General features: G+C 36.4%; 2 protein-coding genes across 4 annotated transcripts; one reads left to right on the forward strand and one right to left on the reverse strand.

The window, feature by feature from the left end:
- The first annotated feature begins 2,874 nt into the window (after positions 1-2,874).
- Positions 2,875-8,354, forward strand: LOC124178235 (nucleolar MIF4G domain-containing protein 1). Of its 3 annotated transcripts, XR_006869770.1 has the most exons (11): positions 2,875-3,062; positions 3,155-3,624; positions 4,026-4,475; positions 4,736-4,965; positions 5,171-5,455; positions 5,590-5,777; positions 6,589-6,764; positions 6,830-7,182; positions 7,302-7,433; positions 7,542-7,957; positions 8,030-8,354. XR_006869770.1 is itself a non-coding variant. In XM_046561473.1 (10 exons), the coding sequence occupies exons 2-10, from the start codon at positions 3,183-3,185 to the stop codon at positions 7,830-7,832; spliced, it is 2,547 nt and encodes an 848-aa protein (XP_046417429.1). In that variant the 5' UTR covers positions 2,875-3,062; positions 3,155-3,182; the 3' UTR covers positions 7,833-8,354. The 3 variants fall into 3 exon arrangements, 2 of the variants coding, with proteins under 2 accessions (XP_046417429.1, XP_046417436.1); XM_046561473.1 differs by having other exon boundaries at positions 7,542-8,354; XM_046561480.1 differs by lacking the exon at positions 2,875-3,062 and having other exon boundaries at positions 3,505-3,624; positions 4,035-4,475; positions 7,542-8,354.
- Positions 8,355-8,394: 40 nt separating this feature from the next.
- LOC124178247 (invertebrate-type lysozyme 3-like) lies at positions 8,395-13,273 on the reverse strand. Its single transcript, XM_046561485.1, has 4 exons — positions 13,113-13,273; positions 8,955-9,137; positions 8,742-8,815; positions 8,395-8,634 (listed from the first exon to the last, which is right to left on the reverse strand). The coding sequence occupies exons 1-4, from the start codon at positions 13,177-13,179 to the stop codon at positions 8,500-8,502; spliced, it is 459 nt and encodes a 152-aa protein (XP_046417441.1). The 5' UTR covers positions 13,180-13,273; the 3' UTR covers positions 8,395-8,499.
- Positions 13,274-13,339: the final 66 nt, after the last annotated feature.

Genomic DNA, 13,339 nt, shown 5'->3' on the forward strand with positions numbered 1-13,339 from the left:
TAACCCGATCAATTAATCACTAAGAACGTAAATCAATCAATACAGTGAATAAAAACGAAAGATACGCAATTAATATGATTTTGAATCACTATCCCGCTTTTAATCTTTAATGATTTTTGCATTCATATTTGACTGATATTAAATTCTGTCGCAATTATTTGATTCATTTATTCGGTATTTGTGCTTATTTGATCAACCTTATATTATTGATTCTAAGATTCATTCATTGGCGCATCACAAATCACTATAATGTTATAGAAAAAATTTTGATCAGATCCAGACAGTCTGTAGTGAAATGTAGTCTGATCCAAGTAATATAATGTAATATTCTGTTATATTCTTATTGCAGTGTAAAAGGTGCCTCGCTTTGCCGTTCAACGTGGACATAATGGGAGAACTACTATCTACATTTACACTCTGGAGCAACCCAGGAAGAGGTAAGAATAAGTACTTATTGTAAGTTTAATAATTGTTTGATAAGATGAGGTTGAAAATTTGATCAGAATTTTGTCCTTGCCTAATATGCGGTGAATGAAAATGGAAATAGAGAACAGTAACAAATAATTCAAGAACCAGAAATCTCTAAATCCGCAGCATACCATTGGCACCGTTTGCTCAATTAATTCAAGTTTCCTTTTTGTGTTTTTCACAGAGTTAACCTGAGACATCCGAGTAACTTCTCCATTACTGGGCAACGTTGGTGAGTTCGCATGAGTTTAAGTTACGGGTTATTTCCCTGGAAGTCCTCTGTCACGTGGCGTGGCGGTAACAATTGTCACACAAATTTTAGATTTCTTAACTGCATGGATAAGCTCATTAGCGGTTGCAGCGATGCTTGACTTTCAATCGAATCATTCATTTGCAATTTATTTTACTTTAGCTTATCGTTAATTAAAGCTAGAAATTTCGCACGTTGCTGGAAACGGAATGAGCATCGTAACAGGTAACCATCACTTACTCGACATTCGCGAGAACGAATTTTGTTTAGCTGTACTGATGATGATAATCCACATTTCAATTTACCATGATGTCGTTTAAGTGGAGTATTCATCTGAGGTTTAAACATATTCCGACGAATGTTTAACTAGATTCACAGGATTATTTAATCAATGAAACTTCAATGTTTGCCATAATGTAATACAATCAAATTGCATGTTATATTTTGGGTGATTGTCAATTTTTCAACAGTCAGCAAGTATCGATAAACTGCACCGTTGATTCGCTTAGAAAAATGTTGATAGGCATACAGTTTCTAATTCATTTTACAAAAGGTCTATGTATCGATAGTCCGCCAGCAATGACGAAGATAAGACATACAGTCACAGGGTTGACAGAATATCACTGCGATATTCTGCATCGTAAAGATCAAATACTGATCGTTTCTCTGCCTTTGAACCCCTTCACCCACTAGGCCGCAGAATCCGTGTCCTCTTACCGATCGGGCGTACGATGCAAATACAGTAAACTCGCTAAGCTAAGGTAGATATGGGGGCTAGTTTGAGAGCGTGTCGGGGGATAAACTTGACAACAGCTCTCGTAATGTTCATACACTTGATAATCATTTTACTGAAATCCAGATCTAACGTTACTTCTACTTAAATCGGTTTTTATCATTTTCTAATTTTCGTCTGTCTTTAGTATCACTGTATAAGGGCTGGCTCACTATGATACAAAGACATTTTACTCCCTCCAGGTATAAATCAATGAAAAAGTAAGTCAGTGACCACGGCGCAAATGAAGAAGAATGATGTGTGTTGGAACGAATGGAGATTAGTTTTGATCGAATATAGGTAACCGGGTAGGTAGGTGCTCGTTTCGGAATTCGTTGCGGGGTTGACGTACCGCGATGTTACTAACTTTCGCAATCCACAGCGTCAAACGATCACAGAGATGTTCCTCCTGAAACACAAACGACTCGATATAAAAGTGTTTGGACCATTTGCAAACTTATTTAATTTTAACGAGTTCAATCTCCCATTTTACATCACTCTGCAACTATTTGTAATATATCTCTGTCATCGTCTGAATGGGCAAAACGCATCTCTGGATCATCTATCGCGTCCGTGGTACGCTAGATGGGGAGAGATACTGCGCCCGAAGACTTCGCGTCGAAGAGGACCGCCGACCGTCACGCCACACAATAATGCATGCCTCCTAATCGCCATCCCAAATTTGATTTGCAACTAAGAACAACAATCTGCATCGCAATGTGTCGAATTCGTAAAGACGCAGATACGGATTGTATTTCATCAGAACTTCCTGACGAATCCTAGTGCTTTAAGGTTTTTAACAGATTAATTGGTTGCACTTTTTTGTGAATAATTAATCACACGAAGTGGACGCGTCTTCTTGCACGATGAGTGATAATATGAATTGATAGCACCTCTGCCCGTAAGTTTCGCAAACTGTACATGTGTTGAGCTTTTATATTTCCAGTCAATTTTATCACCAACAATGAAGTCTAAGTTTAATCGCGCCTTTTGCGCGTTGGTTTAATCCTTTTTGATTCTGAGAGAAAGCGCGACGCATAAAAGCCGCCGGTTTACTACGCGCAGCGTTGATTGAGGAATATCTACTACTCCGTGAGAATATCCTCAGCCAACGCACGCAGTGACAAAAATCGTGGAGTGTCTAGTCAGTGAAGAATCTTATCGTAAGTATTTGTAAAATATTTATGAAATATACAAACATACTTGTTTTACGGATCGTGTTATTTTCTGTATCAATAAACCAATGTTTTCACAGTATTTATACGTGTGATTATGATGCCTTTGTTTCAAGTTGCAAATAAGCCACCGAGTAACAAGGATATCCAACAGAGGGCGGTACGGTTCACGGTTCGCTGTGGTGATGCGAAATAATCCATAGAGTTGTCAGCTCAACAATCTTAAGTAATTTTTAGTCCATGGTCAGTCCATGTCTTCATTGGTCGACGTATTTTCTGACAACACAAGTGAACACGTGCTTTAAATTGCAATAAACTGTTCTATCTTTTGGACTGATCTTGTTACGAACAAAGAGGATATTGGTTAAGATCAGGAATTCCTCAGTATCAATAAAGGGCATGTTTATGCATATTACCTAAATTATTGTCATCAATTTTCGTAGTGCTCCAAATGCAGTACGTAAATTTAAACATGTATTTTTTTTACAGATTTTGTTTACCGAACAAACTTGTAACGATGGGTATATTTGGTGACTCCAAGGGGAAAAAAAGTAGCAAAAAACAAAGAAAACCTAAGCTAGTTGTGAAAACACGCAAGGAATTACGTAAGGAAAAGAGGCAGCGGAAAAAGCATAACAGGGCTGAATATTACGCAAAGAAGAATCAGTTACCTGGAAAATCAATTTTGAATCCTAATCACGACAAACCATCAGTAAAGTCTACGTTACCTCAAAGCACGAATCAAAATGCTACTCTTGATGTTGCGAAGAAAAAACAGGAACAAGAAAAAAAACAACAGCTGCGACTAGAAAAAGAAATGAAACGAAACAGAAAAATTCATCTGAAAGAAGCTAACATTGCGGAAGATAGGATTATCAAGCAGTTAGAAAAAAATTTGAAACTAAACAAACGGAAGAGCAAATCAGTACCAAAGTCTTTTGCAGCTGATGGTCTTAGTTGTATCCTTTGAAACTGTATGATATCATATGAGCACCTTAAAATATGGTGTCTAAAATTACGATTCACGATACAGTAAACACTAAATCATACTTTCATGACACATATTGTGTAATTGAAATTGCAACACAAAAGCCTATGCACTTGAAGGTTTAATCGATAAAGCTTGATTGAAAAGACTTCCAATGGCAAACGAAATTGTTCATCAATGCAATAAGCCATAATTTCACCGTTTCTTACACACAAATAGCTAATTAGGTTTCACTCACTAACCGAGATGGAGAGAAATCTAACATTGAAGTTCAGAAATGAAAATTTGATTTTTCAATCAAGTTTATTCGATCAGAACAATAACATTTGTTGGCCAAAAATCACCACTGAAATTTCCTCAATAATAATATAGATCTTCTAGAAATGTGTGATGATGAGAACAGAAAACTTGCCGTCGAAACCGAAAAGCAATTGCTAGCTGCAGAGTCAGGTTCAGAATTAGAAGACGATTTCATCATGATCACAGATTCCGCGAACAAAAAACAACAGGAATTGTCTAAGAGTAATGAATCTGACAATGACGAGAGTAATAGCTCAGGTAATTCCGAAGTTGATGAGAATAGTAGTGGTGAAGGGGAATCGTCTTGTGCAAAGAATATGACTGAACAGCAGACGACTGGCAACAATAAACGAAAAGCTGATTCTGAAAATGCAGTTACATTTATGCCACGCAAAAAAATGTTAGCCAAAATTAACTCTTCCAATAGTGACACAGAGCCCTCTACGGGTGACAGTGATCCTGACGAGGACGAAATACTGGCTGATGTGGAATATGAAACGGATTCTGAAAATCCCAATGAAGGTAAATTTGTTAGAGTTGTTTTTTTAATATGTTAATAGCGACGACGGTCTCTGGGGGCTGAAAATGAACTTTTCGTTTCGGTGGCGTCGGTCCATGAGACTGGCAGTATTAAGGGCTAGTACGCCGCCTGAATAGAAAGCACAGCAATATCAGTTCAGCTCTTAACATATTAAAAATTGATAGGGTTTTGTTTAAAAATAGTATGCTTAGACCGAATAATATTAGTTTGTCTAAAAGACGTGTCATTTATTGGAATTCAGGTGCTAATGAAGAATCCAATCAGCTTTGGGAAGATATATATGGTAGAACGAGAGATAAGCTAGGAAATATCGTATCAAATACTACTGGTAAATATGTCCCACCTGCGGTAAGGGATAGACTGAAAAATTCCGATTCCTTAAAGGACGAAAAATTGATAAGACTCAAAAAACAAATAAAAGGCTTATTGAATAGATTGGCTGAACACAACATGCATAGTATTGTCTCACAGGTATGCAAACATACTTATAAAACACAAAATCATAACTATTTCAAAGTAAAATATTTCGTCCTATACTACTGTTATTATGACAATCGTACAAATAATTTTGAATAAACATTTAATGCACATTTAAAGCTATTGGAAACACTAATTCATGTACTTCTTAGACACGTATTGTCTGTTGTGAAATATACTACAGCATTCTTATTTTCAGTTGGATGAACTATACATGTCCCACAGTCGTAACAACATGAACGAAATGTTGTTTACTCTGATGAAAGAATCTATCGTTGCTCCAGTGCTGACACCAGATCGCCTTATTACAGAACACATGATGCTCATAGCTATCCTTCATGCAAATATTGGAACGGAAGTTGGTGCGCATTTTCTGTTATCTTTAATCAAAGAGTTTGACGAAATGTTAAAAAGCTCACCTGAAGTTGAAAATAAAGAGCTGGATAATATCATACTCATGATTTCACACCTGTATAATTTTAAGGTATTACAGTTTACATGTTATAATATGTATGTAATACATACGTAATAATCTAACTACTTTCGTAATGCGTAATATCAATGTTCATCCCAAATCATTTGTATTTGATAGCTAACATTTTATCTTTCAACAAATAGGTGTACGACTCTCAACTGTTGTTTCAAGTACTTACAAGACTATCGGAAAAGTTCATGGAAAAGGAAGTTGAATTAATTTTGCATGTTCTGAAAACTGTGGGTTTTGTTATGAGGAAAGATAACCCAACTATGCTGAAGGAGTTTATATTCAAGTTGCAACAAAAAGCTGCAGACACGACTGAGAATAGGTAGATAGCTGAAACTCGTGCAAGTATTATTACGGTCTGAAAGATAAAGATTAATAAAATTACATTCCAGATGTGGTCCCAGGAAATAATTACCAAATGCCACATACAATACCTTAAGGGGGTGCCAAAGTACGAGCAGTAGAAAATTATAGTTACAGCACAAAGTTTTTCAAATAATCTCAAAAATTGACTCCTGTACATCCGTCTGAAATTCGAAAACCAAGAGTTCTAAACGTCAGTATATCCTCTAAGCTTCCACTGTATGGATCTGTTATAAACTGAAATTTGGCTTACTTGAGTTTTTTTTGGTGTTTCTTTGACACTTTCGACTTTTTTATCACGTAATCTGATAAAAAAAATCGCAACTAAGCCAAATTTCAGTTTGTGAAAAATCCGTTCCCTGCGAGCTTAAAGGATATATTAACGATTATAAAAAGTCTTGATTTTTATATTTCAGACACTGCGTTCGTCTACGAACGTGGCCACCCTTTTGCAAATCTGTTTCTGCAGAGCTGTACTTGAACGGACCTGCTGGAGTCAATTTTTGAAACGATTTAGAAAATTTTTCTGTGTTTTGAAGCGAAAATCTACAGCTTTCAAATGCGTGTTGAATCACTCTATTCTGTCCATGAGTCTAGTCACAATAGAACATTAAGTAAAATGATTATTCTACACTGCTCTTATATTGGCACGCCCCAAATTAAAACCAAATTTATATTAGTTTAATCCAAGATTTTTGTTTCCAACATTTTCCACTTCTTATTTTAACCAAGAATTCCATTAATTATTTCTTGAATGATCACTATTGCAGCTCCAGGGTTCAGTTTATGTTGGACATTTTGCTAGCGATTAAAAACAATAATATGTCAAAAATCCCGCAGTACGATCCAACGCATGGTGAACACTTGAAAAAGCTTATGAAGAGTTTAGTAAGGAAAGGAAACTATGTGACCCAACTAAACATATCACTAGATGATTTATTGAAAGGTATTTTCTTTTGTTTACACTTTTATAGTACAAAATTGCAGCTACAATTATTTACACATTCACAGCTGACCAAAGGGGTAAATGGTGGATAGTCGGATCAGCATGGTCAGGAAACACAGATATTGGAAAACCTATTCAAAAGACTGACACTAACTTAACAACGTTTAGTCAAAAAATATTGGACTTAGCTCGCAAGCAGCGGATGAACACAGACATTAGAAGAAATATTTTCTGTGTTCTAATGACTGCAGAAGATTTCCTTGATGCTTTTGAAAAGCTGCATCATCTAGGATTAAAGAACCAACAAGACAGAGAAGTCATTTATGTAATTCTAGATTGTTGTCTCCAAGAGAAAAAATTCAATCCCTATTATGCTGTGCTGGCACAAAAATTTTGTGACTACGACCGGAAATACCAGGTAAGTTATTCGAAGAAACTATTTGTCACGTTAATCTTTACTTATGCAGTTGACATATTATGATGATTCAGTTTTTCATTATCATCTGTGTGTCACTGAAATATAATTAATATTCTTAGATGACGATACAATACACTTTATGGGACAAATTGAAGACTTTGGATAATTATACAAACCATCAACTGACAAATCTTGCCAGATTTTTAACTCATTTATTCATTGAAAAAGGGCTTGCTCTCTCTGCCTTGAAGGTAACAATTGTTCTTGAACTATTGTTTGTTACTAGAAGGATATATTGACGAATTTATATTATATGATGTGAGATAATGCAGTATTGTCTAGCTAAATTATATTCACAGGTAATTCAATTTGGGGAGCTGGACAAACCTACCTTAAAACTCGTCAGACAAATCATGCTAGGAATTCTTCTCCACGAAAATACAGATGCCTGTACACAAGTTTTTGAAAGAATATCACTGTCACCGCAGCTACAGAATTTCCGAGAAGGTCTCAGATTATTTATACGCCATTTTCTTTTAAAAAATATAAAGGTTGGAATAATACCAGAGGCCGAAATGGTTAAATTAAAAGAAAGAGCTGAAATTGCTGAAAATACGCTCACAAAACATGGAGTGAAGACAGTATTTTAGAACCTCATTGAGAAGTATATCATTTAATGTACGAAGGAATTTGGTTTACTGCAGCATGCACGGAGGACAGTTACCTGAGTGTATTGGGTCTGGATCTATTCAATGCATGTTCTTTTCCAGCAAGAGTGAGTAAAAAAAAAAAAAAACACTAGTGCCTGCCCAGCAAATTCTTGAACGCAGTAATTTCTGTTAAGTAGGCACTAGGGGGAAATCATACTAAGTGCTGTTCAACGAATTCGCTGTAACGCTCAACCTCAGAAAAAACGAACGCGCGTTGAAATGTGTAAATAAAAAATAAGATGGAAAATAATATAAAATATTTATATGTTCGTTATATCGTTGTTTTGAATTCTCACCCAACCTCACACGAATTCTTGGACATATAATAGGTTGCTAGATGGTTAACACAATAAGAAGCATCGTCGGGGTTAAACTTGGGTAAAAAAAAATTAATTATTCAACGGAAATGAAATCGAATTATCTTGAACTACGACCATCATAAGTATAGCATAAAGATTTACGTATTCATGGAAAAAATAAATCATTTCTTGAATTAACGAAATTATTTTTATGGTTCGTTTATTAAATGTTCGTTAATGATGAATAAATTGTGGATTATGATGTCTTCGCTGTTTACAAATGTGCGATAGTTATACTGTTATAATATCTATCCATAAGTACGGAGACATGAGTTGAAAGCATTTTCGTACTTAGTATCCAGGCCTCCGTGACAACCGTATGCGCCTAAGCGATGAATGCGGGCGAAATCCTTGCAGTCAATCACTGCATCTCCATTGCAATCCTATGATTGAAAAAGAAATCAATAGTTACTTTGAGTCATAGTGGAAATACGAATCCCAGCGTCTATACTAAAAATAAAACAACCATTATTTACTTTGAATAACATACCTGTGCGAATTTTTGCATGTAGCCTTGAATAATAGCACCTGCGCAGAATGCGTCGTTGGCACATCGGGGATAAGCTAGAATGAATAAAAAAATATTTATACTTTAACCGTTACGAGCTCTCACACTTTTTCAATAAAATTGATTTGTAAGATCAGTTGCTTCTGTAAAAAGGAGGCATTGCTCATCGGGTAAATTATTGTACAATGAACCCACCTCCAGCATTAGTGCTGGGTTCTCCGTTGAGAGTCGGTTTGCCGGCGTCTGACCAAAATGCCCAGGTGATACGGAACGGTCCGCAGACGTCGCCGTCGCATGCCAAAGTTTGATTACATCCGGAGGAGGCCTCGCAGATGCAGCCTAAGCATATATTGTCGAGTTGGATCGGCGCCTGTTGACCTGAGTTACAAAAAAAGCCAAGGTCATCGAAGAGCCACGATTAATTACGGTTTAGCTCGTACAATGAGCTGTCGGTGGTTCTGAGTTTCATCCATTGTCAGTGTGCAAATTATAATATTGAATCCTGTAATTAAAATATTTTTATTGATCAGGCGTTGAAAGTAAAGCGACTCTTATTATTTATCGAATCGATTCGACACTAAATACAAGATAGATATCACGGGTGTTTCACTGATCTGCGAAACTTGATTTCATTGAACTTGAGTTCTTTCAACATCTGCTGACCTCGGAGCGACGCGCCGTTTCTTGGAAATAAATATGAATATATGTATGTATCTTCTCACAAACCGGATTCACCTCATATCAAGCACTCCGGTCAATGAATAACGAAAGTTCTGCACAGGTAACGTGTATAGTATCGTATCTGGGAAGTTGCAGGATATCTATAGCCTATTTGTATATAGGAATAGATATTCACGTATCTTTCTGCAATACGTACGTATACCTATGTACTGCAATAGTAAGGGTCTACGAATGCTAGTGAACTAGGAATAAGTTGCAGTAAGGGAATTAGTCTGCGACCGTGTATATGTATAAATACCATAATGCAAATGGGTGTAATTATTTTCTTGAATTTATTGACATAACGTTAAACGGGACTGCATTCACGATGCGACGTATGAATAATTCCGCGATTGTGGAAGAACATAAATCTGTTGTGAAATCTGGTTGAAAAAAATAAGCCACTTAATCTGACACTGTCGAAGGTGGACAGGAAAATAAGATTACATCTTGGCTGCTCCGGAGAACGTTGCGGCTACATTGCATCGATCAAATACTTTTAGTGTACATGATGATAATACAGAAAATTATTCGACGCGATGAAAACAGTCACGAACACTATGATACAAGCTTCGAGTTTCAATGTCGAAATATTTTTACCTCCAATGACATTTGTAACTTATTTATTGTGAAGTGACCACGGACGATGCGACGGTACGAAAACAGCTTCGACGTGTCTCCTTATAAGAAATCGTCGCGTCGAAAAATCTTGTGCGACAGACGTGAACGAATACGATACCCAATTTCAAAAAACTCTTGATGATTACTACAGTTATCCTTATTTTCGATTCTTCTTCATTAACTACTTGATGACATTCCTGAATTCAAAAAATACACTAAAAAGGACACCTCAGAATACCAGCAATAGTTCAATTTTAGTTTTGAATGCGTGATTTTGAAAACGTAGGTACGTTTATACATGAGTGAGTTCTCGAACGCCGTGCCGTGAATACAAATCTTAGTCGCTTAGGCTGCCCGGAATACAAAAGGACCTATCGTGATCTAATGCAACGTTACTTTTTTTTTTTTATGTGCATCCGTTTGTCAGAGTCGCATGTATGCAAAACGGCAAGGATTGAAACAAGACGTGCAATTATACTTGTAATAATGATACTTGGTACGTACGTTAATCTTCACCATTATCTTGAATCAATTTGCATTCAAACAACCAAGAGGCTAGAGTAGTGCATCTGCATTAGTATAAAATACAGTTTACAAATTATCGTCCATAGGTATATTATTATGAATGAATTGATGGCCGATAATTATGAAACGCTAATGTTCTGAACACGTATATCTCGAGAACGTGAGCATCGAGTCCGAATCAGACAACGGTAGACTTGAATAATAAGGTCTTTTCGTGTATTTTTTTATTTCAGGAAACATGCTCCTAGCTTTGTTGTACACGGACCTCTCATATATCGCCCTGATTTGCTTTACCATATATGCGACGATTGAATGAGGTGTTGAAGGTTATAACGATCATTATTATGAATCAATTTTATAATACAATATATCCATGACATCATCCGTGCGACAAAGTGTTTTACGTATGCTACTCGTACTACAAATTCGCTGATTAATAGTCTGTGTCTCGGTATCGCAATTGATTATTCATTAACTAAGGCTCTTGCAATTTTTCTCAATGGTGACCTACTGCATTTGTACACAAGCCTGTGATTTTACACGCAAAGTTCATTCGTCCGCCTTTCTTGTCATGTGACTAATGGGGTCCAGCTTCGACTACTCTGCAACTATATCAATTGGCGGTACAACTTTGTGTGCGGATATTGTTAGAACGATTTACAAGCTCGTATCAACCTCTCAATCGGATTTCGTTATGTTACAGTTATTTCTTTAACGCGCAGAAAGCTTTTCAATATACATCAGGTACACAAGTAGAGTGTCGTCGAGTCTTTCGTAACAAAGAGGAATTAGATAGGTCTTGATGTTTGTCTTCGAACTTAATTCTCATCGGGCTGAATTTTGGGAACTGATAAATTTAATTGCTGGGAATTCCTGAACTGCTCTCTCACATTTGGAATTCAAAATGAGATGGATCAAAGTATAATCCATATCCGTCTAGCAGGTTGCACAAAAGTAATCAACGTGCAATAATACTTGTAGGCATAAATTAATGATAAGATCATTGAAACGTGTTGGCAGGATCCGATTCATTTACATATAATAGCGGGGTTATTCCTGAAACATCCGTTTGGTTTTCATCTCTGAATCATTCGTAACGGATTCATGGATCCGGAAAGATCGCAACGTTGGATGGCGCGATACCCTTGGGGACCAGGATGTTTCGTGACGAGCCTCAATTCGCATGTGGGCGCACGCATAGAACCGCATTTGGCGGATCGTTCACATATACTCAATGACAAGTTAACGTGCCTTAACATACATACGTGTGTTGAAGTGTGGGCGGCCTTTGTAAAGATATTTGATGGTCGTGAGATCGAATAAAAACTTTATGGAGAACCGGTAAGATACTGGACGACTCGACTATGAATGGGACTCCGGAATCTTCTCGTAATTTCGACGTAATTATAAAATAGAGATAGAAAATGCCAAGATTTAGAAGAAGGATTTACGAGTTTACTTCGCCACTATTAGACTGAAAATATTTGAGATACTTGTAATTTTTCCGCGCGAACATTGCAAAACCAAATATCCCAAAATTAGATAAATTCACCCAATAATCGTCATGAAAAAGAATTTGTTCATAATCTGAGCGGAAAAACTGAATTCACATAAAGACATGCTAAGAAATTCAAAATGCTTTCATCAACAATTGGGTATGGCTGATGTATTGAAAACAAATCTACATCATTGAAAGGAGATACTTTATGTGCCTTTTGAAACCCAGCCTATATTTACTTTAGGGTAATTCCTACGATATTTGGAGAAACCGTCATTAGCTAAATTTCTTTAGTGTCAAGTAGTAACAACTTTTGAAGGTTCAGAGAAAATGTGAGCGAATAGTTCAGAGGAATTCTGAGCCAGATTTGCAGCAGAAAAATAATGATAATTTTATTATGATATATTTTGGAAATCAATGTTTCCCTACAGCGATTTAAAGAGGTTCCCAATGAATACTTTTCATTGACCAATTCTTTCATCTCTGAATGGCAGATTTTTCAGTTACACTTATTATAAAATCTAAGTTTTACCTACGGCAACACATGTGAATTATACTATAAAACAAAGTACATGGAGCTAAGTTTGGTTTATGTATAAAGATGATGATCGTAGGGTGAAGAACTCACGGAAAATTTATTTCTTTATCAGATAAGTATAAGCAGTAAACAGATAAATTGTATACTGAATATTTTTCTGATAATTCGACCAATCCGGTCGTATAATATTAAAATCACGCCTTTATCCTTTTTTTCGAAAGTGTAGTGTAGGCCACGACTTTACGGTTTCATGGAAATATTTTTGCCAGCATGCGTAACACCGGAGTTATAGAGAAGTTACATACTATCGTGTGAATATATAAAAGGTGTAATTTTGGATAAAGACGCATGAACATTGAACGAAATGAATAATACACGTGATCGGGATAATAACGCTAAACATTATGCATAATGCGTACAATGGACTTGATAAACAAAACGACAAACTCACCGTATACAAATGTAAGGAGCATGCAAGATGCTGCGGTAGCCAGAAACACGAAATTCACGGCCATCATCTTATTATATTATTACTAATAAATTATAGTAATAATAACGATCGATTATCACAGATTTATCCGCTCACGGACTCGTCGAACACTGTGCACAGGCTGAAGGTACTTCGGCTTTTATACCTATATGTGTCAATGTCACGGCGTCGTTGGAGGTGGGGAAACC

Source organism: Neodiprion fabricii, chromosome 1 (assembly GCF_021155785.1).
Source record: "Neodiprion fabricii isolate iyNeoFabr1 chromosome 1, iyNeoFabr1.1, whole genome shotgun sequence".
Lineage (NCBI taxonomy): Eukaryota > Metazoa > Arthropoda > Insecta > Hymenoptera > Diprionidae > Neodiprion > Neodiprion fabricii.